Source organism: Musca autumnalis, unplaced genomic scaffold (genome assembly GCF_047663935.1).
Source record: "Musca autumnalis isolate F117 unplaced genomic scaffold, ASM4766393v1 scaffold_3, whole genome shotgun sequence".
Taxonomy (NCBI): domain Eukaryota; kingdom Metazoa; phylum Arthropoda; class Insecta; order Diptera; family Muscidae; genus Musca; species Musca autumnalis.
Genome location: NW_027411866.1, coordinates 215,806,526 through 215,831,247, shown reverse-complemented (window position 1 = coordinate 215,831,247; position 24,722 = coordinate 215,806,526). Strand labels below are relative to the sequence as shown.

Here is a 24,722-nt window from a genome sequence, read left to right as displayed (position 1 = left end):
ATGTTGCTGCAACAACAGCAACAATTTCCACCGAGACATGCCAAGTTAAACTTATTTTCTTTCTTAACTATTCCTCACTTTATTTACTTGAATTCTTTTCACTTTTATTCGAAGAAGACGAAGATGTATTTGAACCTCCACCACCGCCGCCATTATTACCTCCACTTGTGGTGGTACTTTGTAATTCACCCATTTCCAAATGCTTGAGGAGACGATACAAGGCAACAGCTTCCTTTATGCGATTGAATACCACACAAAATGTTTCAATTTCAATAAACAGCTCCTAAGAAAGAAACAAATTTTAATACAACCATAATAGCTTCAATTAAAAGTGAATACAAAAACATTACCTTAACATTTATGATTTTATTGCGTATCAAAGACTGCAAGAAAACACATACCAATCGTACCAAACGAGATTGCATAAATTTATCACGGACATTTTCACACGACGAAATACAATTGGAAATATACAAATGGAGGAATTCTGTTGGCAAATTTACAGATGTTGTCAAACGATTCACTACTTCCATGGAGTGTAGGGTAATATCCATATTAACCAATACATGAAAATATTCTGTAATTTCTGATGAATTCATTAATTTTAATAGAATTTCTATCGAAATTATAGGATTATTTTCGACCAAACGTGGAAGCTGTAAAACCAAAGAGGAAACAATTTGAATATAAAATGCCAACATCTAGCAGAACCACTTACCTTATCTGGTGTCAAACGGATTTGATAGACAAAAAAGGGATTTTTACTTAGCTCATTTAGCAACAGTTTTTGATCCGACAAATTCAGTGGTTGAACAAATGCCAACTCCATCAATTCTCTTGTATTGGTACTAATATGATTGCTCTTATCATATTCCACCTTTTGGTTAAATGATTCCGTCAAGTTAAACCATATCAACTCCTGCTCAAAATCCATTAATGGAGGAGCAATAGAAAAGAATTCCGGAGCAAAAACACCAGACATGATTGGCTGCTTGTGGCACAAATTTGTTGGCAGGGAAGTAGGAAACGAGCAATAATGATTCCAATGTTTAGAATGATTTCCAAAATAAATGAAAGAAAATAATCACTCTTCTTCTTGATTATTTAGCATGCACATTGAAATGATAACGTTAATATGATATGCCACAACAGCTGTTTGGTGATTTCTTTAATGTCATGCATGGTACAATAATACAGGTAGCATTATCAAGCCAGCTGATGGTAACATAATGTGTCAATTGCTTTGAATTTATGTCAAATTTTGACATCTTATGTTGCCAACAATTGCCGATGCGGCTACCTGTGTATTTGTACCATGATGTCATGTTTGAAGTACGTTGTTCGCATGGTACAATAATACAGGTAGCATTATCATGCCAGCTGATGGTAACATAATGTGTCAATTGCATTGAATTGATGTCAAATTTTGACATCTTATTTTGCCAACAATTGCCGATGCGGCTACCTGTGTATTTGTACCATGGTTGTTCGCCTCTCGAAATACGTACACAAATTAACCCGTTTCCACGACACCATTCGTAATTAAGAGAAACATTTATTTTGGCTTAAATGTCGTTTAGGGTCACCTCTCGGATCGGGCTGTACAGTAGATAGCCCTTGGCATCCTGAATACAACGATATATAATTTTCCGGGGGGAAGTCCATACTTCCCAAAATATGGGTCTTGACATTTCGGAAATTTCGTACTTTCACACCTTTAGGTTGTTTATGAGCACCTCTCGGATCGGGCTGTAATCTTTACACTAGATAGCCCTTGGCATCTTGAATACAACAGTATATAATTTTCCGTGGGGAAGTCCATACTTCCCGAGATATGGGTCTTGACATTTCGGAAATATCAAACTTTCACACCTTTAGGTTGTTTATGAGCACCTCTCGGATCGGGCTGTAATCTTTACACTACATAGCCCTTGGCATCTTGAATACAACAGTATATAATTTTCCGTGGGGAAGTCCATACTTCCCGAGATATGGGTCTTGACATTTTACAATTCTAACGTGGGCAATATGGGCATCGTTTTAAAGCTTATGGAGAGTACTTGTATGCACGCGACCTTGAAATGAAAGTTTTATTTGCGTAGCCCACTTTTGTCATTGTCCATAGGAGAAAGTCATAAATCCCCGGGCGAAGGCCGGCTACTTAAGAACACTTTCAATTTAAAAGAGAGTTTTGATCGCGTAGTCCACTTTTGTCCCTGTCCATAGGAGAAGTCTTAAAACCCAGGCCGAAGGCCCGCTACTTAAGAACACTTTCAATTTAAAAGAGAGTTTTGGTCGCGTAACCCACTTTTGTCCCTGTCCATAGGAGAAAGTCTTAAACCCACGACCGAAGGGCGGCTACATAAGAACACTTTCAATTTAAAAGAGAGTTTTGATCGTATAGCCCAATAATAACTTAATAAATTATTATTAGAAAATCTAATTGCCATTAATTATTATTAGGGGCATTGAAAAGTACTCTTCGTGAGCTTTAAAACGAGTCTCATATTGCATAGGTTTTAAAAATAATGGTGATAAAAGTAAAAAAGTCAAGACCCATATCTCGGGAAGTACGGACTTCCCCGCGGAAAGCTATATATCTTTGTGTTCAGTGTGCCAATGGCTATCTACTGTAAAAATTTCAGCCCGATCCGAGAGGTGCCCCTAAACAACCTAAAGGTGTTACAAGTACGAAATTTCCGAAATGTCAAGACCCATATCTCGGGAAGTATGGACTTCCCCCGGAAATTATATATCGTTGGAATCTGGGTCCCATGGGCTACCTATGCTAAAAATTTCAGCCCGATCCAAGAGGTGCCCCTAAACGACACTTGTTCCTAACGAAGTCGTTATACTTAATTCACCCCTTTCCGCACATTTTTAATCAAATATTTCAAACAATGGCATGCTTTCATTGCAGTACATGTTCAGTTGTTACCGTGAGAGCCATTCTAATCAGTACATGGTGGAAAGGACTCCCCATGTCAGGTGGGTTCTTCGTTACAAGGGATAACCTCTAGATCAACCTATCAAGCAGGTTTAAATAGCATTCATACGGCTGCTGTCGCAGATGCCATAAACTATCGTCTGAATGCGATCCGCGGAGAACATCCCCCATCTATTGCAGCTGAGGAGCGTCAGCTGTCATAACAAACCAGAGTAGTGCAACCGTCTAAATTCTTGTATGACAAAGATTGATGACACCGTTCAAAGCATCTTCCCAGCATACGGCACAGACACGCACGACATACTGCACCTTTTCAACTACCTCGTCAAACCTACTCAACTCCAGTAGCTTTGTGGTTACAACCCATCGAAGTAGCCACATTCTTAGAACTGGAAATGGACTCAGATCCAGATTAAGCAGAAAAATTAACTTACAAACATATCATATAATGTTACAACCTTTACCCTGCGTTTACACATGACAGGACAGTTGACTTCATGTATTGATTGTCAAATTCCACAACTTGCCTGTGTGACGTAGGCGTCCCGACAACTGCAAAAACAGTTTTATAATTTTGAATGAAAATTGTCGATTTCTTTTTGTTTTCCGTTCACATATTTTTTTATGTCCGTGTTCTTTTGTTTCCAACACATTTCAATTATTATTTCACCTATTTTTTAAAAAAATGCCAAAAATTTGTCTTCCTTACTGTCTGTGGAAAAATGATGGACAGCTGGGAGACAAACGACAAATGTATGTATGTCATGGTACAAATACACAGGTAGCCGCACCGGTAATTGTTGGCAACATAAGATGTCAACATTTGACATAAATTCAATGCAATTGACACATTATGTTACCATCAGCTGGCATGACAATGCTACCTGTATTATTGTACCATGATGTATGTGTTAGTAAATCAGAGTTGTATTTGAAGACAAACTGTCTGGTGTAAACGCCTAGTTAGACTCCCGATCATGGTACAATTAGAAAGGTAGATGCCTCAGCCCAGCTGATCGAATCTAAAACGTCAAAAAACTATGAATTCGCCATGAAAAATCAAAACAAAAAACCATATGATTTGGTAAGTAAGAGATAACATGTCTACATTTTATAGACAAACACAAGCGATAAAACGAGACAACAAGAGACCATTCGGCGAAAATTTTGACAGTTTACATTACAAAAAAAGTTGCTTTGTTGTAGCAATTCGCCGATGCATCTACCTTTCTTATTGTACCATGCTCCCGATTAAAGATGCGAAACTTTCCTTCGGGAAGTTTCTTTTTGAATTAAATTCTGCCATCGGATTTGTTGGTCAACGTGCAGTCCTTCTGGATACGCAATGGACCTGGTGGCTTCAAAGGATAGTGTCTTATTCCGTTCGTCCTCATAAAAGCTGTCATCGCTCGACTTTAGCAAACCATACCACCCACCGTGACTGAGACTCAGGGGATTTGTTTCTTGTAAACTTCAAATTATTGGAATCCATATGTCATTCTATGATGAGAGTACTGAGGTCTACAAAATCACCCCCTATCAAGACACAAATTTGGCAATTAGTCCTTACATTATTGAGGCGCCCAATGTGGAGGCTCCGTTTTTGTATAGTACAGCTCAATGGAGGAGTATTTAGTCCTCTCTGATTGTCATACTTTAAAATAACTAGAGGATTCTTTCTACAAATAGATTCTTTTAATTAGTGTAATCCAATCTCAAGGACACAAAAAAAAAACACAAATGCCACTGAAATTTGCAAAATAGCGACAAACGAAATTTATACTTCAGTTGGTGAAGCATGGCGACGTCTACGGGATGCACGACGACGAGGACGTTGTTTTTCAGGAGCCTGGCGTCGTCTTCTGCTGGCAACACGAGTACGACGACTAGGTCGTGCAGCACCACTACGTCTGGCTGATGTTCTACGACGACGAGACATGGCAGCATTTTGTATCAATTCATGAGGATGCTCCTTAGAAAGAAAATCAAATTTAAATTTTTATAATTTTTTTACAACAAAATCTTACTCTTCTCGTTTGTGATTTCTTTCTTCTTTGCGAAACCCTGGGTCTAACAATATTCTCAACTTCTATATCCTCTTCCTCCATATCCTCCCCCGCTTCATTCACATTAGCATCTTCATATTGTCCAGCATTTTGTGACCTTTTTCCGCTTCGTGACATCTGCTCTTCCTCCTCCATATCCCCCTCTGCCTCTGCATTAGCACCATCATCATATTCTACGGCATTTTGAGTCCTTAACTCTGGTGTTATTGCATAATCACCATGTTGACGAAAATTGAAAGGCATTCGTATTGTGTTGTCATCGGTCACGGTAAATACGCCCAATCTTTGACCCACATTCAGGGCCTCATTTAAATACTTGCGGACATTAGCCATGCTGATTTCAGGCTCTCCATCATCATTACATGCATCGATATAATCTTTTATATCCCGGGCGAGATTTTCAACAGTCTCGCCTGTTGAGAAATTGTTTAAAAAATATGGCTAAAATTAAGATGTGATGGATGAGACTTACATAGATTTGGTCGTGTTGACAAGGCATTCAAAATACACGGTAATATTAGCGATTTTGTATTTTCCATTATAAAATTAAAAAATAAAAGAAATTTATTTCTTAAAAAATATATATTTTGAAAAAATATTGAGTAGAAATTGTAAAAGAAAATGTTTATTAAGTGACATAAATGGCAAGGCCTATATAATGAAACAATGATTCCCCAGTCACTTGGATTTTAAGTGGCAAAGTGATTTGCTTGGGTTAGCATGCAAACCTAGGACACACCGTAGTTTGTTGAAACAGTTGGTCACCATCGAAATAGCTGAAATGATTCCATAAGATCTCAGATAGAAAGTTAAGGTTCGTGGGGAATAGTTGGGGAATGTATGGGGTGAAGGTCTGTGGGTCAAGCCGGACATTCATACTGGTGTGCGAAGCTCATAGCACTGCTCCAATACTATTCTTACAGTGTTAAGGTCAACACAGGAATGATTCTCTCTGAATCCCAACTGGTTCTCTCGGAGTTTATCAATGACCGAGTCAGATGTTTGGGTTAGAATTAGGCGGCTTAATATTTTGCTTGCGATCGGTAGTAATGTAATTCCCCTGTAGTTATTGCAATGTTTGGGATCCCCCTTTTTTTGGTATTCCCAATTTTTTAAAATATACGGGTGCCATAATTTTGCTGATTGTTCTTCATCACAAAGAATCATTTCCGCAGTGATATTATCATTACCTGGGACCTTGTTATTTTTCAGGCTTTTTACCTCCTGTTAGTTGGCGGGTTATCCACAATTCCAGTAAATGTCATATCGCGGTTAGCAGCGAAATGCGTCTCTATTGGCGTTGTTAGTCCAATTGGATTATTAAGTTTTGACTTGAAATGTTCCATCCACCTTAAAAACTATTCAGCCGTCGCAGTAAGTAGGCTTCCATTTTCGCTCATGATAGGTTTGTTGGTGTAAGTTGCTTTTCCGCACAATGTCCTTGATATATTGTATAGCGATTTGACGTCGCCTCATGGAATGAAATGTGATTTAAATGTCCACCCCTAACAATTCTTTAACAAAAACCAACGAAATACTAATTAAAGCACACAATTTCTTTATCGTTTTTAGATTTTATTTACACATAGTTGTTTTTTTTTATAAAGCGAAATCGAGTTTTGTTGTAGATTACCTAGAATGCACATTCATTGCAGATCATTATGGCTGATAATATTCAATACAATTTTGAATGTGTAAGAATAAACTAAATATATTTTTTATTATTATTACTAATATACTTTGGCAATTAAGTCTCGTTTTAGACAGACAAGAACATAGTAAAGAAGGCTTCAGTGTGTAGTTCTTTGTTTGTTGTTTTTCATTATAGCGCTTATAAACATTTAAATGCGTTTGAATACATCTGGATCGATGTTATAATAATTTTATGCATAGTTGATTTTTTTTATTCTCATATACACTATATATTGATATATACTGTATATATGTTTATGATTGTGTGCATTCGTTTTAATGATAGGAATAAAAATGTATTGTATATAAAAAACGCGAAAATTAAAAATGTAGCTAGGAGGATCGTTTTGAAACCACAACAACCAAGTCTATTAGCCAATAATATGATTGTCTTAAATCTCCCTCACATAAATACGGTGCCTTGGTCCAAGATTCTATTTGAAACCCGACATTTTCCAGCACCCTAAAGAATATAGCAGCCTCCGATTCAAACGAATACTGTTTCGCCTTTGATGGCCAATGTTGCATTAACGGACGTATTGGCATATGCGAGGAATTCGACTCAACATAATGCATATAGGGTAAAACTAAAGCTATTATACAACGACCATTTGGTGCTAGAATTTTGTGTATATCCTCCAACAGTTGTATAGGATCAATACAACGATCTAACACATTTAGGCATGAAACAAATTGTACATTGCTAACTTCATCAAGTGTCTCGAGGACTTTGAAATCCATTTTTTTAAGTCTTTCACGCATTGTCCAACTGGCTTCGGTGGCATAGGCATCAATTGTGACATCAGGATTAGAGATTCGCAGAGCTTTTAGGAGGACCATAGAGATTTGTCCATCCCCAGCACCAATATCCACAAAACGTACCTGAAGAAATGTTGAGAGCATTAAATAAATGTCAAAGTTGTTGTTTTTACACACACACACATACCGTATCATATCTTCGACTATCAAAGCCACCTTCCTTCAATAACACAGCAAATTGATTTTCTGATAATATAAACATTGATCCTCTTTTCAAGAAACCATTGATATCAGTTTGGGTCATAAAAAATTGTAGAAATTGTCTTGCCAAAACATGCCATATGTGTAACCAAACATTGTTTTTATTTTTGGCTTGTTCCAACCATTCCATAGTCACCGCATCCGGTTCTTCGAAGGGTACATATGAACTGCGATATGCAAATTGTTCATCTGCATTGACGGTATACCACTGGAATCAAGAAAAAAAAAACAAATGCAATGTTTTCTTAAACTGCTAAAGAACTTACCAATTTGGTGTCATATTTATCTAAATAATAATCATTATGAAATTTGGCATATATTGCCCTTGCAATATATGTTCGAGGATTATTCATATTGTTGCAATAGGTGCCCAGCGAGGAATATACAAACAACGCATAAATCTGTAAGGGAAAACAAAAATTGTTAGTTTTTATACAATAGTTTTCATTCTAAAAGACATCAAAGTAAATCTCTCGTGTCAAAACTTAAAATTCTTGTTGTTAATGTTGTCTTTATTGTATCTACTTATCAGTATCATCAGATAAGAGATTAAAACATGTCATTCACAAAGCTATCTGATTAATATGGTAAACACGCAACAAGTAAGTACCAATTACATATGCCTATTTTAATACAATAACAAAAAAGACCCCAACAATGAGCATACAATTCTAATTTACATAAACCCCAATCTTATTGGAGTCTTGAAAATCTTGAAATATTCCAACAAGAATTTGCCTAAAAATTAGTTCACCACATAGGAGTTCTTTATAGGGTATATAAATAAGAAAAAGGTTATCGGACACTTCTTGATGTTAAATTACAACAACAAGCCACCAACATCCCAACTTCTAACTTGGCCTACTTCACATCATGAACTATGCCAAAAAAGTTTTCTCCTGTAAGTCTTTTTCTGGCAACCACAATATCTTTTACTTACTTTATTTTATTAAGAAACTATGTAAATATCATTTTATTTAAATTGTTTATATGTTGTAAAGTTGTAAAAGAAAATAAAGAACAATTTTCCACTACCAAAACACAACACACAAGAAAAATTTCACTGTCAAATGAAGTTAATAAATTGATGCTTAAACGAGTACGCATGGCAATAGTGAAATGCAGGGTTGGGATCACCATATATTTAGTCCATAGCCCGCTGGCACACGGCGAAATAAATTTCATGAAATTATGCGCTCTTATATTACGGTTGCGTTAAGGCCTGGGTACATAAGCTGTTTCGCCTGGTTGCCTTGCTTTCCTGCATCATTTCTGACATAATAAAAATAAAAGAATAAAGAAGGCCGAGCAAATTTCGAACTGGGTTGCCCTTTTCTTTTTTATTATTTTATCAGAAGTAAAGGGCTGTTTACACCAACTATCAATGTCATATGAGCTGCCATTTCTTTCACCCATTCGACATTCTCTATGTTTGTCAAAATTGACGTCATCCATACAACTTTCAATTTGTGCGTTCATACCTGAAAATATACCTAAAAATATAAAAAAAACTGTTTTTGTCATTATTTACATTTATTGTTGAGTTGCAATTTTGCGCAAATTTTAATTTTGGTTGAAGGAAACTGAATTGGTAGAATTGGTGTTTGGAGTTAGGGTCTGTTTCACTATGTCGAAAGAAAATGATTGAGAACGAAAAACACCTAAACCTTGGTTTTCATGGCAGTATTGACCTTGCGTTTGCTTAAAACAAATACAACATTTAAAAATCATACACGAGTTTAGTTGTTTTTCTTTCGTTTTCATTTTCGTTCGACATAGTGAAACAGACTATGTTTGTAAACAATAATGTGTGTCTGTGCGTGTAAACAAATATCAGCTGACTGTCATTTAAATGACGCAAAAAAACAGATGTAAATACACTTCATTTGTTTCTAGGATTTCGTAAAACGAAATCATTTAATGTGCATATGTAAATTGGACTTTACAGAGGCATTCATGTTTTTGCCACCAAACAATCATTTCAAAGACTGCTTCTTTCGACCAATCGATCTGAAAATAACATTATAAACGCCAATTATTTACTTTACTGAATATTTAAATATACATACCTTTCCATTTTCTTTTTTAAAAGATTTAGTTTTTCATTTTTTGTTTGAGAATGTCAGAAAACAGCTGTTAATTTATGTTTACATACGAGAATGCCGTACCAAATAGAGCGCTCCCTAAATGAAAAATTTACATATGAGTTGCCAAATCATTTTGATAGATGAAAATTTTCATAGTGGTTACACTATGTGTACAACATTCGCAGGTAGAAAATTTGGCATCTCATACGACATTGATAGATGGTGTAAACAACCCTTAAGCAGGCAAGGCAGCTTATGTACTCAACCTTTTAGAGTTTTTTGCGGGGTTAATCCACTTCATGGGGATTTATTTGACGTTTGCGCTATGGAATTGACATTTGAAACCCAAACCCATTGGGTTAATCCGGTTATGTGTAACCGGGGTATTAGGTCGAGTTCCATACTAGAATAATCTTATTAATTTGCTGTAGTGAATAACTCGATTTAAGAACCCCTATAAAATGGGAAAGTTTTTAGTGTAATGGGTACTTTACAATATATGTTTTTTCGTATGAGTTGTCACTATGCATATACATTTTGTATGGGAGAAGTGACAACTCATATGTAAAAAACATACCGTGTAAAGTACCCATAAGTTTCAGCGTGTGGTATAAGACATATTTACATTAGGCAATTTTCGTTATGGCTATATCATACCATATGCTTTTTCATTTATTCTTTTATCGGAGCAAAGCAAGCAAAGGGCTGATTGTATTTCTACATTAAACGCATTTTACACTTGCACTTAAAACAGGTGTTTTGCGAGTTTACGTCATTTATTTGACAGATACTGTAGGGAATTTGTAACTTAAATGACGCATTTTTTTGTAAAACATGTTAAAATAAAATGCATTTTAAGAACGTCTACAAAATGGGAAAGTTTTTAGTGCAAGTTCCAGCGTGTGGCATATCAATTCCAGGGACTCAATTCTGTTTCTATGAAAATGTGAAATGAAAACTTTTATAAAGGCAAAAACTGTCAAATGAAAAAAAAATTATAAAAGAAATATTTTTCATTTCAAATTTTCATAGAACAAGAATCCAGCCCCAGAACCTACAAGAAGCCAAGGTAAATCTATAGAAGGTATGTGCATGAATTACAACAACTAAAGGGTTGTTTACACCATCTATCAATGTCGTATGAGATGTCAAATTTTCTACCTGCGAATGTTGTACACATAGTGTGACCACTATGAAAATTTTCATCTATCAAAATGATTTGGCAACTCATATGTAAATTTTTCATTTAGGGAGCGCTCTATTTGATACGGCATTCTCGTATGTAAACATAAATTTATCAGCAGTTTTCTGGCATTCTCAAAAAAAAAAATTGAAAAACAATATCTTTTAAAAAAGAAAATGGAAAGTTATGTATATTTAAGTATTTAGAAAAGTAAATAAAGGGTGTTTATAATGTTATTTTTAGATCGATTGGTCGTAAGGAGCAGTGTTGGAAATTATTGCTTTGTGGCAAAACATGAATGCTTCTATAACCCCAAAAACCTATTCTTCCACAACAAACATGCTAGATATTCATTTTCCTTCAACCAAAATTAAAAATTTGGGCAAATTTGTAACTCAACAATAAATGTAAACAATGACAAAAACAGCTGTTTTTATATTTATAGGTTATGTCATACGAAAATAACACTTGTAGGTATGAACGCACAAATTGAAAGTTGTATGGATGACGTCAATTTTGACTAACATAGAGAATGTCGAATGGGTGAAAGAAATGACAGCTCATATGACATTGATAGATGGTGTAAACAGCCCTTAACAAATTTACAAAAACAACATTGTTGGTCATGGTAGAATAAGAAAAGGTAGCAGCAATACACAGCTGACTGAACTGGGTTGTAACGTTAGTGTCAAATTTCATATGACATTTTATACATTTATTTCTATTTCGATGTACATTAGGGACATATATTTTTTGAGAATAAAAATATATCATTCAGAAAAAACCATTTCCCAGAAAGACTTCTTCATATCAATGATATGTAACCTCCTCCAAGTTCGAACGATAAGCCGCGCAGTAAAACCCCGCTTGTAGAGGCGATACAACGTTTGTTAATATGTGAGGTATTTTGTTAAAATTTAAAAAAATAAAGCCCTAATAAACATGTGCTTCTTTGATTTCTAAAACAAAACATTGAAACAGCTTCTCCTTTTTAAATTTGAATCACAATGTACCCAGCAAAATTTGACGGAAGGGGTTCTTTGCGATGACGTGATTTCATGTCATCTTTTCCATTGGTTCAAAGGAAGTCGTGAAAGATCCGATCTTTTCATTAGGATTTGAACCAATGCAAAGGAAGTCGTGAAAGATCCGATCTTTTCATCAGCATTTGTACCCATTCCATCGATCCAATAGAGATGATGTTTGTGTTTTCATTTACACACCTGTTTATTTTCATTTTGGTATGTTCCAGTACTGCAAAAATCTACTAATTTTTACTATTTTTTCCGATAACATAAAGGAAAATTTGTTATCGTAGTAAAAATAAGTAGATTCTTGCAGTTTCTGGAACAGACCAAAGTTGTTAGAACTGTCGTCGTGATGTTGTCTTACATTTCCTGCATATCAAACAACTAAAACTTCTAAACAATTGGTATTATATGAAGTCCCAACCATCGAGCTAAAAATAGAATCGGACTGCACACATTGCTATTTTAAAAGTTCCCTTGTCTGTTCTAAATCTGACATAGAATGAAATCAATCAAATCTCGCTTCTTGGAATTTGAAAAAAAAAGTCCGAAACGAAAAGGAACAAGAATCTGAAAATAAAGAAGAAACTACTTTTGGAAAGAAACAATTAAAAATAAATTAATTAAGCATAAATTGTATTTTCCATAAAAAGTCTCTCCTCCCCGTTCGTTACATTTTGTTCTTAGAGATCCCTAAAGCAAGCCGGGTTGTAGATCCCTACATATTTCCGTCACTAAACAAAAGAGTATAAATTACCAAAATCTTATAACAAAATAACAAAATTATAAAATAAAAGTAATTTAGGAAATAAAAATACTTAAAGGAGAGCATTTGGAGTCCATGTCAAAATCTGAACTGGTGATCGGAAGATAATTGAAAAAACCTTTTGTAAGATGAAAGAATATCAGTTGCGGAGAACGGAGGAAGTATTCTTTTGCGTTGCAGCGGTGGTGATTACATTGCAATTTTGGATGTAAACTTATGAAAAACTAAACTGATAAATTAATTGTAGCTATTTCATGAATTCGTTTGAATTAATAAAGAGTTTTGTTTTTCATGAAAACCATATTTCAATACAGCATTTCCATTTTCCAAACAAGACATGAAAATTTCATGCCAAGGGGTTGGTGAAAATGACATGCCAAAGCATTGGTTAAAATGACATGTCAAAGCATGGGTGAAAATGACGTGTCAAAGCATTGGTGAAAATGACATGTCAAATCATTGGTGGAAATGACATGCCAAAGCATTGGTGGAAATGACATGTCAACGCATTGGTTAAAATGACATGCTTAGGATCCAGAAAAGAACGTCATCTTTTGGGGTCCACGCTCATATAAAATTCATCGATGAAGATGCTAAAAAGATGACATGCTAGATCACTTGCACCCATGATTGAATGTCATCTTTGGCATCGAACATTTTGCTGGGTAAATATAAAGCATTCAGAACTGCCGTAGGTCATTTTTTTATACGTTTAGGAAGAAAAACAATATTTTATGGTAGCAAATTTCGAAGTTTCAAATTTCATGAGTAGAACCTATTACATTTTGAAAACTAAATTTACAAAAAAGTAAGAATACAGCTGATTGTCACTTCTACCTTGTATAAATGTACCTTGCAAGAAGCTACTAATTTGTACTATAGCTTTGTTGATTTACTTTTTACAAAATTGCTCTCTCATGAACAGTCTTTTGCTTCTGTTTTTGTTCATTTTTTTCTTCATTGTCAAATAATCATCAAACAAATGTCGAAAAAACAGTTCTACCATTTTTTACCTGAAGAAATTTGTCTGGTAGCCTGTGGTAGAAGAGAAAGGCATTTTTGCTCTCTCTCCTCTCTTAAAAATTGCTTCCAGTTTTACCACTTTTTGGGGTTAAGGAACGCTTTACAGCATTGGTGCTCGCTCCCTTACGGAAGCGTAAAAACAAACCACACGCATTCTCTCTTTATTTCTGATTTGCCATTGCTCAAGGGGTGTTTACACTATCTATCAATGTCATATGGCAAATTTGCTACATGTGAATGTTGTACACATATGGTTTGTTCCTTTACTTTTAAAAATGGTAACAGTGGCAAAAAAATGGTAAAGGTGGTGAACTGCTTTCATATAAATTGTATTCTTTCTAAAGTAAAGGAACGCTTTGCAGGTTAAAAATGGTAAGAAATGGTAACCTCAGGCACGTAAAGGAACAGAGCAATAAGCTTTGTTCCAGAACTAAAAAGTTTTTACGACTTTTACACATTTTACCCGAAAAACCGTTCCCGTACACAAAAAAGTTGTAAAATGTTCACTTCTCTTTAAACAAAAATGGCGCTGAATGACGCTCTCTTTAAAAACTTTTTACTCGACAAATTTGAGCGTGTAAAAAATAGTAACATAGATGCCGGCGTCCGATTAGCTGGTACGCCGACTTTGACATTTGTTCCAGGTTTTTTGACGTTTTTCCCATTTTTGCGTTCCCCAACTTTTTGAAAAAAACTTTTGTGTGGCAACAATTTTTCTCTCTTTCTTTCTCTTACGAGTTTTACTATTGAAAAGTACGGGAACAAAGCTATAGTGTATCCACTATGAAAATTTTCATCTATCAAAATGATGTGGCAACTCATATGTACATTTTTCATTTAGAGGTAGTTTATGTCCAATTTACATTAGCAACTTTTTCGTCATTTAGGGCTGTTTCGTCATTTATTTGCTAAAACAGGCAACATTTTGGGTCATTTACCATACAAAAATAAATGACGATAGCTACGTCATTTATTCTAAACAACGCACGAAAACACCATACTATTATACGCAACCCTGCTTTTTCGTCGTAAACTACCAAAAAATGCAACTGTTTTATGATGTCTTTGTTTGTGTGTGTTGTAGAAAAACAAAAATACTCAAACGATGACAAAAGTGAAAATAAATTGTTAAACAACTTGCAAAAATTATGTTTTTTGTTATTGGAATTAATTTAAGTTATTTGATACACATTTATGCTGAAATTCCTATTTTTCTAAATAAATATATTGTGTGCGTGTGTTTGTGTTATTGTATATGTGTGTATGTGCGATTGTGTGCGTAAGCAAATGACGCAAAAAACAGATGTAAATGCTCTTCATTTGATTTTAGGATTTCGTAAAACGAAATCATTTAAGCTGTGTTCCAGAACCTGCAAAATAGTACTATTTAGTACTAGTTTTACAATTTTTTGATAAAAATGCGTTCCTGTACTACAAAAACTGGCAACATTTGCTGTTCTCTTTAAACAAAAATAGCTCCAAATGGCTTTCTCTTCTACTATTTTCTACTACACAAATTTGGTTGTGTAAAAATTGGAAATTTGTCAAAAGGAATATTTGACATTTTTTGAAAGAAATAAAAAGTCTGAACCAAAACATCAATAAAAATAATTTAAAAGCAAATTAAATTGAAATTATGCAGCCAACATTAAATTAATTCATCTCGCTGGTAACTGCTTAATCGTTAAATGAAAATACGTGGTATTGAAATATAAAATGTCATCAAATTTCATATGTTTTAACAATTTCAATCTTACAGATCGACTACTGCAATGACCAATGCATGAATGGCATCGCAAGTTGGTACAGGGAGTTATCAAATTTCGCAGATGGAATCATCTTCTGTACAGGTTTACGCCACAACAACTTGATTTGTATTGTTCAAGCCCTTCAAAATTTAACTTCTGATAAAAAAATATCCTCGGTGGAACAAATGCTTGGCATACGAAATCCCAAAAGTTGTTTTCCCCAAAAGCCATATGTTACCTTCCTTCAAAACCACAGAATGGAAAGGATAAGACCACAGTTTATACAGTTGGACACTAAGCCCACCTGATTGTTATGTTTGTTGTCAAAAACATTATTGTGATTTAAAATACAAAGAAACTCAAATCACAATAATGTAAAATCTATTATAGCCCTGTTCCTTTACGTTCAAGAATCTTCAAGTTTTACAACTTTTTACTCGAAAAGCGTTCCTTTACTTCAGACACAATACAATTCATATGGGAGCATGTTTCAACTTTTACTACTTTTGCCGGTTTTACCATTTTCAGAAGTAAAGGAACAGACCATATGTTTGTTGTCAAAAGTTGTTAACAGAACTCTGAATGGCCGACCTTCTATAGGCCTTGGATAAGACTAGCTGATTCTATTTTATTTGCTTGATATACATACATAGGTCAGTCGATATTATTGTGGACCAAAAACATAATGAAGTGATTAAATAAGTAACCGAACAATAAATCTTTTAAGGAATTATTATCATGTTTTTTAATTTCCACATAATATGTAGATATGTACATATGTATATTGATTAGCCTACGCCAAATTGGTCGAAGGGGATGATGTTGTGTTTGATGCTTTTGTAAAAATATAATTTCTTATGACTTTTGTTGTCCCAAGGGCGTTTCAAAATTTGGAAAATTGATTGAAAATGACCAGCAAATGACTTGCATCATTTGATTTGAAATTACTATTCATTGCAAACATACAAACATACATTTTTTTATTTTTCATGTGACGTTGCCATTTTTCGTTCTTGACATACTTATGAACATTACTATATTTTCCGTTCCTGTACTTTTTGAAAAAGTATGTGTTCTGAGAGCAAATTCGGCAGTTCTCGCTTTTGCTATTTTTGCCACTGAAAAAGTACTGGAACGAAGCTTTAATGTGCATATGTAAATTGGACTTAAATTTGATGTGTGGCCAATGACCTTCAGTATTTACTTATATCCAAACAGCTCTCTCTTCGAGAGAAAAACAGCTGTTTTATGTTAATCAACCACACAAATATAAACGCTAGCGTAAAATAAAATAATTCTATTTTTTAATTTTTAGGAGGTAAACCTAAAGGAATTCTTTTTATACTTATCAATATTTTATATTTCGCTTGGTTTTAATTAACTTTTTAAGTGTCATAGTAGAAAAAAATGCAGAAGATGTGTTTGATATTTTAGAGAGGGGTTCTTTCTTTCTCTCTCAATGTAAATACATACATATGTATGTATACCACTGTCAAATTTATTTATTATCAAATTTTAATTTTATATTTGTTTTACCGGGTCAGTCAAAACGCATTTTAAATCTTTGTGGACCCAAGGAATAAAACTTCCCCAAAACTTCATCTCACGAAAGAAAGTTTTGTGAGAGGAATTTATCCTGAAAATTGATGCTTTTGAGAAGACTTCTCCTAAACGGAGGAATACATAAGATACGAAATATGGCTTATTATGCAGTGGCAGTTGGACGAACTGTGGGCATTTTCGATACATGGTAAGATATAAGGATGATTTATTATATGTCAAAAGATAATAAGATAATATTTAATTGCACAATGGTTTTTTTCACAAAGGCCAAAATGTGAGGAGCAAATCAAAGGCTATCGTGGGGCAAGATATAAAAAGTTTCCCACAATAAGTGCTGCAGAAGAGTTTATTATGAGCTACAACCAGGACTATGTTCCAACAACAACAAAACCGGTAGTTTTAAGTTCCGTTGTATTGTCTTCGCCGCCAGCTCCCAGTGACAAAAATCCAGCAAACAAAACAATTGAAGATTTTTGGCCGCCAAGTGATGGAGATACAAGTTTTGAGGATGATTATTTAAATGATGAAGATTTGGTAAGGGGATTAAATTACAGTATTATATATGTAGGTATAAATGATTAATTGTTTGCCAACAGATAATGGCTTTGGCCGAAGTGGAAGGTTTGCCACAACCATCTAAGATACTTAAACGTAAACACGAAGATGGTCAACAACAACATGGCTCCAGTAAAATGGTAAAATATGAATCAACAGTATGTGAATCGGTGGGACTAAAACATATTGGTGAATATTCATTTAACATTGACGATGAAGGATTTGTTATTGTCTACACGGATGGTTCTTGCTTTAATAATGGCAAAGCAAATGCATGTGCTGGTTTTGGTGTTTGGTTTGGAGACAATCATCCACTGTAATATGCCTTTTTAAAATTTTAACATTTGTATAATATATTTACTTGTGCATGTTTTATAGTAATGCTGGCAAACCTGTTGGTGGCCGTGTCACAAATAATGTTGGTGAAATCCAGGCATCAATTTATGCCATAAAAACTGCCAAAAATTTGGGTATTAAAAAGCTGTGCATTTGTACCGATTCTCAATTTCTTATAAAATCCATAACAATGTGGATACGGGGTTGGAAGGCAAAAAACTGGCGTTTGAAAAATGGCGATCCCGTAAAGAATGTGGTGGACTTTAAAGAATTGGATAGTTTGCTGTCCGATGGTGAAATCAACATTAAATGGGTAAGTGGCTGTGTAAGGATAAGCTTGAGTTCTTTTGTTAATTGGTGTTATATTTTTCAGAATTATGTTGCCGGCCACAAGGGCATCAAAGGTAATGAAATGGCCGATCAATTGGCCAGAGAAGGTTCGGAAATTTACAAAAGATTGTACTTAAAAAATAAAAATTAGAGGCAAAGGTTTTAATGATATATCCTACTGGTACACATACGAAGTATTTATTAGAGAAGGTTCGGAAATTTAAAAAAGATTGTACTGAAAAAATAAAAATTAGAGGCAAAGGTTTTAATGATATATACTATTGTTACACATACGAAATATTTATTTGTAACGAGATATAAATAGTATATTTATCGGAATATTAGCGACAAATGGTTTCCTCTTATCTCGGGACCTCCAATGGTCCCCTATTCCTTTGCAGGAACAAGTCTCGTTTAGGGGCACCTCTTGGGCTGAAATTTTTACCATAGGTAGTCCTTGGGACGCTGATCACTATTATATATATCTTTCCCGGGGGAAGTCCATACTTCCCGATATATGGGTCTTGACATTTTACTATTTTTACTTCGGCCGGGATTTAAGACTTTCTCCTATGGACAGGAGCAAAAGTGGGCTTAACCTAACCTGTGGACAGGAGCAAAAGTCGAAAACGCAGTCAAAAGTACTCACCACCAGCTTTATGGGCCGATTCCGTACAGCGAGGCGAGTCGTGTCGCGTTGCCAGTTGCTATTTTTCCATTACGTATGGCAAAAGTGGCACGACGATGTCAAATTTTGTCGCCGTAATGTTCATTTTCCGGCGACAACAAATTAGCTGTCGCCGTTCATTTTTACTAACGAATAAAAAAAAATAAAAATAACTTGTTATCGACGATTATTTTCTATTGCTGTACGTAGTGCATTTTTTAAATTTTGTCGCAGAGGCGATAGACGACGCGACATGACTCGCCTCGCTGTACGGAATCGGCCCATTAAAATGATACCCATATTGCCCAAGTAAAAATAGTAAAATCTCAAGACCCATATCTCGAGAAGTATGGACTCCTCCCGAAAAAGCTGTATATTGTTGTAATCAGAAGCAAAAGTCGTAATTGCAAAGAAAAGTACTCACCACGAGCTTTAAAATGATACCCATATTGCCCAAGTGAAAATAGTAAAATTTCAAGACCCATATTTCGGGAAGAATGGACCTCCCCCGGGAAATATATATATATAGTTGTGATCAGGGTCCCAAGGACTACCTATGGTGAAAATTTCAGCTCGATCCGAGAGGTGCCCATAAAAAAGTAATGGTGTTAAAGTAGGACTTTCCCGAAATGTCAAGACCCATATCTCGGGAAGTATGGACTTCCCCCGGAAAATATATATATATATATATATATATATAGTTGTTATCAGGGTCCCAAGGACTACCTATGGTGAAAATTTCAGCCCGATCCGAGAGGTGCCCCCAAACGAGACTTAAGCCCCTTTGCATTCCAATCGTTTTTAGAATTTGTGAAAAGCACAAAAGGTGGTAAACTTTAACAATCACTCCTCCCTTATTATAAACATCATACGGGCGAACAAAACTCACTCGTGAGAAGCTCCCTACGTGAGTCCCACGGCAGCGGGTTCTTTCGTACCGGATTGACCCGGAACAACACAAAACCAATGTTCCGGCCAGCAGCTGCCACCTCAGTGTGTACATGTTTGTATTTGTTTCGCTACGTGAGTATTAATGATCGTTATGATAATGTGATAGGTCCTCCTGTGGTAAGCTATGCGGTGCCAGTTTTGTCCACGAATATAATAAAATTTTTTACATGTAGGTCTCACCTCTCTGAGCACGACAAAATGCAAATATGTGATGTATTATGTTTCTTAACGCCGCAGTACTTAACAACTGCGAAGCTACGTGTTTAGTCAAAAATGCGCATTTTTTGTTATTTCTGATACATTTAGTTGCATTTTCGAGGATCAATGCATGAGTGTGCAACTGATAAATTTTGACGAAGTTTAAACAACACAAAGCAATGGACGATACGGAAGTCAGCCATAATATTTGTTTTTTTTTTTTGTTTTTGGGAAGTCCTTACTTCCCGAGATATGGGCCTCTGGAGTTGCGAAAATTGCCTTGTTAAAGACCGGCAACTTAGAGAAAAATTTATAATTTAAAATATATTTTTCCCGTGCCCGAAATTAGCAACTGTACATTGGAGAAATCCTTAAATCTACGGCCGAAGAGTGGCTATTTAGACTTGCGAAAATTTTGCCTTACCTTAGCGCGTGAACTCAACTTGCTCCCTTTTGTCTGTCTTTCACCTGAGTATAAGGAGTGTGAACCAACATACATATATAAGTAGTAGTCCTAAGTGACGCCACTGAACTTCCGATAAGCCCAAGTCGCCTATAATCTCCATTACAACAACATAAAAAGCCCAACACATTTTTCTTTGTCTTGCCATGGCCATTATCAAGCCATAGATTTAACATTTTTTATTATTTCTTTTAAACTACCAAAAATTCTGGTACAAATTATAAATTTACCTATATTTCTTCGTATTTACTTCTGTTGATCGGGATTGGCTGCACCCGATACAAACAGCAATATTACAACGGGGACAATGTAAATCCAATATTTGGCAAAGAAACCACGATTATCTTTAACCTCTCCACGTTCTCTAGCTTCGCGTTCACGTTCGATTTTTTGTATGAACGACGCTGTATCGGGTACAGGAGCCAATTCGGTATGTTTAATAAGGACATCAGTGTTGAATTGTTTTGTTGCCAGAGTCAAAGAACCGGCCGAGGAACAATCATTTGTCTCTGCTCCTGATGTTGCCAAGGTAACAGCATTAACATAACCATTTCCATCGATGGCAATCCAAAGTTCATCATTTAGTTGGGAGCTTACAATGCTGCATGCCTTGTTTGCCGTGGTAAAAGTCTTCTTCACACCATTTGGATATTCAACAATTGCTTTCACACGATAGAATGCATTCTTAGCAGCCAAGGATTTAATTTTTCCAATTTCATCATTGCTCAAATCTTTTTGCACAATATTTGATAATCCGGAATTTAGACTTGGTATGGTAATGTTTGCTCTGTATGTGAATTCTGTGGGTTTATCGGTGTCAAGAGCATGTTGTAGCTCTACATTTATCCAACCATCATATTCGATATAGGAGTGGCCAATGGAGCAGTACGCCAGCAGAAGTACAAATATCACGATTTGTTTTACACCCATGTTGATGTGACTAGAAAAATTCAGGCGGAGGACAATCACACGAGAAAAATAAAATCAATTAATTTTTTACTAATTTTTCAGTTGTAATGAAGATAATGGAGTTTAAATTAGTATGATTCACCAAAAAAGCCAAGTGAACTAGTTCAAATTATTCCAACATCTGTTCTCTCAAATAAACCCTCCAAATGAGAAATGTCAAAAACATATGATCATATGATTGGAACACTGTGTTTACACGAAGTGATAACGAGAACATCAACATGAGTTAACACATGTTTTGCATTATTTTTATGAGCTTAAAGTGTTCTAAACTGATTACCTCTATAAATTATGAGCAAAAATTACGTGTATACCACTTATCTTTTATAGAATTCACCACATTTGCCTAAAACCTATCAAAAGTCACATAAAAAATTTTCTCATCGTTGGAATACGGTATTACTTACTTGTGGACTGTCACTCTAACAGCAAAAACAACAACACCACCCCACCAACCAATACTAATGACAGTTCTCAGTTACGACCCTGCAAAATATCGCCAATTAGTTGTGTTGTGGTGTATTCGGTAGAACTCGTAGAAAAATGGCTTTGTATTATGTAAATGCATTTTCAAAGCGTTTTGCATCCGTTGGTCTTCAACTGGCAAAGGCTGCCACAACACCTAGTGCTGGAGTCGCCTTGAATAAACAACAAAAACGTGGTGCTGCAAAATGGTATCCCGATCCCGAATTTCTTAAACAATTCGATGGCCCTGTCATGTACCCAGATGACATAACCTCTCAATGGAAACTACCACCATGGAATCATCAAGTAACACCGGTGGAAAAGTCCATACGCAACTTGACATTGAATTTTGGTCCCCAGCATCCAGCTGCTCACGGTGTATTGCGTTTGGTAATGCAATTGGATGGTGAAACTGTCGTGCACTGTGATCCACATATTGGTCTTTTGCATCGTGGTACCGAAAAGTTGATTGAATACAAAACCTATACCCAGGCATTGCCATATTTCGATCGTTTGGATTATGTATCGATGATGTGTAACGAACAGTGTTATTCGCTGGCAGTGGAGAAGTTGTTGAACATTGAGGTGCCATTGCGTGCCAAGTATATTCGTGTTTTGTTTGCCGAAATTACCCGTATCTTGAATCACATTATGGCTGTGGGTACTCATGCCTTGGATGTGGGTGCTTTGACACCTTTCTTCTGGCTCTTCGAGGAACGTGAAAAGATGATGGAATTCTATGAACGTGTTTCAGGAGCACGTATGCATGCTGCCTACATTCGTCCCGGTGGTGTTTATTTGGATTTGCCAATGGGTCTTATGGATGATATCTATGAGTTTGCCAGCAAATTTGCTGAACGTTTGGATGAAGTCGAGGATGTTTTGACCACCAACCGCATCTGGGTCCAACGTACCCAAGATATTGGTGTTGTTACCGCCGAAGAGGCTTTGAACTATGGTTTCAGTGGTGTAATGTTACGTGGTTCTGGTATCAAATGGGATTTGAGAAAGCAACAACCCTATGATGCCTATGATTTGGTGGAATTCGATGTTCCGATTGGTACCAAGGGTGATTGTTATGATCGTTACTTGTGCCGTGTCGAAGAAATGCGTCAATCTTTGCGCATCATTGACCAATGTTTGAATCAAATGCCTGCTGGTGAAATTAAAACAGATGACAGCAAGGTGACACCACCCAGCCGTGCCGAAATGAAACAATCCATGGAAGCCCTTATCCATCACTTCAAATTGTTTACCCAGGGTTATCAAGTGCCACCTGGCGTCACATATACCGCCATTGAAGCACCCAAGGGTGAATTCGGTGTTTACTTGGTATCGGATGGTTCCAGCCGTCCATATCGTTGCAAAATCAAGGCTCCCGGCTTTGCCCATTTGGCCGCTTTGAATCATGTCGGCCGTCAACATATGTTGGCCGATATTGTCGCCATTATCGGAACCTTGGATGTTGTATTTGGTGAAATTGATCGATAAATTATTATTTTATTTTAGGTACAATTACTACACGCCGCGAGACATGTGATTTTTGTTTTTGAGTTTTTTTTTCGATACACTTGTGGAGGGATTCCAAATTCCTGTCAAATGATAAATAAAAACATAATAGCGAATAGCGAAACACGATGTAACATTTAAGTCCCTTTTTATTTTGTTGGAATGCGCTTGGACGTGTAAACAGAATAAATGCAATTAGTCCAAAATCGATGCGATTGTGTGTTTGTTCTCGTTTTTAGGTATTTAGGAAAGCTGTTATTCCAGAACCTACAAATTTTCCTTCATGGTAGATTCTTGTGGGGGGGAGGGGGAGTGAATACAAGTAGCTTAAACAAAATCAAAGCGATTCGAGAGATGGCCCTAAACTGAACTTTTCCGAAATTTTGTGTGGGAGGTACCCGAAGGAGTGGACCGATTGAGTCCATATTGAAACCTCATTTAAGTCTGGTACATGTTTCACGATGGACAAAGTATGGACCAAATCGGTTACTCCCTTCAAGAGTTATCGTGCGAACAAATTTTCCGAATATTTTCGAACTTTTGGGTGGGAGGTACCGGAAGGAGTGGACCGATATAGCCCATCTTCGAACTTATTTCGATGAGGCACATTTTGCCCATATGAAAGTATATAGTGTATATACTCTTTCTAGCCTAAAGGCTGAGGGTATAAAAACGATCAAGGAAACGCTAAAATCACAACCCTCAATCTGAAAACTGTGTACACTATGAAAAAAATTGACTCTCCAAATCAAACCAGTAAGGAAAGGATCAAAGTCGGGCGGGGCCGACTATATGATACCCTAAACCACTGTGAATGTGTAAAATATATATGGGAGCTATATCCAAATCTTAACCGATTTCGATATAATTTGGCACATTTATTTCCAGAGTTCAGCCACACATTCCAAATTTCATTGAAATCGGACGTAAATAGCGTGTTTGGTGCAGCAAATACGCGAAATCGGGCGAAAATATATATGGGAGCTATATCCAAATCTGAACCGATTTCGATATAATTTGGCACATTTATTTCTAGACCGAATTCAGTCAAACGTTCCAAATTTCCTCAAAATCGGACGTAAATAGCGTGTTTGGGGCAGCAAATACGTGAAATCGGGCGAAGATATATATGGTAGCTATATCCAAATCTGAACCG

The 24,722-nt window shown here is 35.9% G+C and overlaps 6 protein-coding genes across 9 annotated transcripts; 2 read left to right on the top strand and 4 right to left on the bottom strand.

The window, feature by feature from the left end:
* Positions 1-54: 54 nt before the first annotated feature.
* On the bottom strand, positions 55-1,117 carry Not11 (CCR4-NOT transcription complex subunit 11). The gene is made up of 3 exons (XM_073976721.1): positions 719-1,117; positions 351-656; positions 55-283 (listed from the first exon to the last, which is right to left on the bottom strand). Exons 1-3 carry the CDS (start codon positions 980-982, stop codon positions 80-82), a joined length of 774 nt encoding a protein of 257 aa, XP_073832822.1. The 5' UTR covers positions 983-1,117; the 3' UTR covers positions 55-79.
* Positions 1,118-4,620: 3,503 nt separating this feature from the next.
* LOC141397107 (uncharacterized) lies at positions 4,621-5,651 on the bottom strand. 2 transcript variants are annotated; one of them, XM_073973028.1, is made up of 3 exons: positions 5,486-5,651; positions 4,975-5,426; positions 4,621-4,916 (listed from the first exon to the last, which is right to left on the bottom strand). In XM_073973028.1, the coding sequence occupies exons 1-3, from the start codon at positions 5,550-5,552 to the stop codon at positions 4,725-4,727; spliced, it is 711 nt and encodes a 236-aa protein (XP_073829129.1). In that variant the 5' UTR covers positions 5,553-5,651; the 3' UTR covers positions 4,621-4,724. The 2 variants fall into 2 exon arrangements, with proteins under 2 accessions (XP_073829129.1, XP_073829128.1); XM_073973027.1 differs by having other exon boundaries at positions 4,621-4,919; positions 5,486-5,644.
* A 916-nt stretch (positions 5,652-6,567) lies between these two features.
* On the bottom strand, positions 6,568-20,630 carry LOC141398918 (protein-L-histidine N-pros-methyltransferase). 2 transcript variants are annotated; one of them, XM_073976718.1, is made up of 4 exons: positions 20,585-20,630; positions 7,992-8,126; positions 7,652-7,933; positions 6,568-7,587 (listed from the first exon to the last, which is right to left on the bottom strand). In XM_073976718.1, the coding sequence occupies exons 2-4, from the start codon at positions 8,076-8,078 to the stop codon at positions 7,039-7,041; spliced, it is 918 nt and encodes a 305-aa protein (XP_073832819.1). In that variant the 5' UTR covers positions 8,079-8,126; positions 20,585-20,630; the 3' UTR covers positions 6,568-7,038. The 2 variants fall into 2 exon arrangements, with proteins under 2 accessions (XP_073832819.1, XP_073832818.1); XM_073976717.1 differs by lacking the exon at positions 20,585-20,630 and adding an exon at positions 8,666-8,830.
* On the top strand, positions 16,772-18,528 carry rnh1 (ribonuclease H1). 2 transcript variants are annotated; one of them, XM_073973025.1, is made up of 7 exons: positions 16,814-16,878; positions 16,951-17,037; positions 17,105-17,310; positions 17,390-17,657; positions 17,720-17,994; positions 18,057-18,327; positions 18,388-18,528. In XM_073973025.1, exons 3-7 carry the CDS (start codon positions 17,207-17,209, stop codon positions 18,493-18,495), a joined length of 1,026 nt encoding a protein of 341 aa, XP_073829126.1. In that variant the 5' UTR covers positions 16,814-16,878; positions 16,951-17,037; positions 17,105-17,206; the 3' UTR covers positions 18,496-18,528. The 2 variants fall into 2 exon arrangements, with proteins under 2 accessions (XP_073829125.1, XP_073829126.1); XM_073973024.1 differs by lacking the exon at positions 16,951-17,037 and having other exon boundaries at positions 16,772-16,878.
* Positions 20,631-20,752: 122 nt separating the features above from the next.
* On the bottom strand, positions 20,753-21,553 carry EMC10 (ER membrane protein complex subunit 10). Its single transcript, XM_073976716.1, has one exon. The coding sequence runs from the start codon at positions 21,551-21,553 to the stop codon at positions 20,870-20,872; it is 684 nt and encodes a 227-aa protein (XP_073832817.1). The 3' UTR covers positions 20,753-20,869.
* Positions 21,554-22,135: 582 nt separating this feature from the next.
* On the top strand, positions 22,136-23,776 carry ND-49 (NADH dehydrogenase (ubiquinone) 49 kDa subunit). The gene has a single exon (XM_073976714.1). It carries the CDS (start codon positions 22,136-22,138, stop codon positions 23,546-23,548), a length of 1,413 nt encoding a protein of 470 aa, XP_073832815.1. The 3' UTR covers positions 23,549-23,776.
* The last annotated feature ends 946 nt before the right edge of the window (positions 23,777-24,722 follow it).

Bases quoted from the DNA above. Each gene is read 5' to 3' on its own strand.
- Not11 (XM_073976721.1), bottom strand. From the start codon at position 982: ATGTCTGGTGTTTTTGCTCCGGAATTCTTTTCTATTGCTCCTCCATTA. The intron at 657-718 runs GTAAGTGGTTCT...TTGGTTTTACAG, and splicing joins TCCGTTTGACACCAGATAAG to CTTCCACGTTTGGTCGAAAA. The intron at 284-350 runs GTAATGTTTTTG...TTTCTTTCTTAG, and splicing joins ATAAAATCATAAATGTTAAG to GAGCTGTTTATTGAAATTGA.
- LOC141397107 (XM_073973027.1), bottom strand. From the start codon at position 5,552: ATGGAAAATACAAAATCGCTAATATTACCGTGTATTTTGAATGCCTTG. The intron at 5,427-5,485 runs GTAAGTCTCATC...ATTTCTCAACAG, and splicing joins GTCAACACGACCAAATCTAT to GCGAGACTGTTGAAAATCTC. The intron at 4,920-4,974 runs GTAAGATTTTGT...TTTCTTTCTAAG, and splicing joins AGAAATCACAAACGAGAAGA to GAGCATCCTCATGAATTGAT.
- LOC141398918 (XM_073976718.1), bottom strand. From the start codon at position 8,078: ATGAATAATCCTCGAACATATATTGCAAGGGCAATATATGCCAAATTT. The intron at 7,934-7,991 runs GTAAGTTCTTTA...TCTTGATTCCAG, and splicing joins ATAAATATGACACCAAATTG to TGGTATACCGTCAATGCAGA. The intron at 7,588-7,651 runs GTATGTGTGTGT...ACATTTCTTCAG, and splicing joins ATAGTCGAAGATATGATACG to GTACGTTTTGTGGATATTGG.
- rnh1 (XM_073973024.1), top strand. From the start codon at position 17,207: ATGCTTTTGAGAAGACTTCTCCTAAACGGAGGAATACATAAGATACGA. The intron at 17,311-17,389 runs GTAAGATATAAG...TTTTTCACAAAG, and splicing joins GTGGGCATTTTCGATACATG to GCCAAAATGTGAGGAGCAAA. The intron at 18,328-18,387 runs GTAAGTGGCTGT...TATATTTTTCAG, and splicing joins GTGAAATCAACATTAAATGG to AATTATGTTGCCGGCCACAA.
- EMC10 (XM_073976716.1), bottom strand. From the start codon at position 21,553: ATGGGTGTAAAACAAATCGTGATATTTGTACTTCTGCTGGCGTACTGC.
- ND-49 (XM_073976714.1), top strand. From the start codon at position 22,136: ATGGCTTTGTATTATGTAAATGCATTTTCAAAGCGTTTTGCATCCGTT.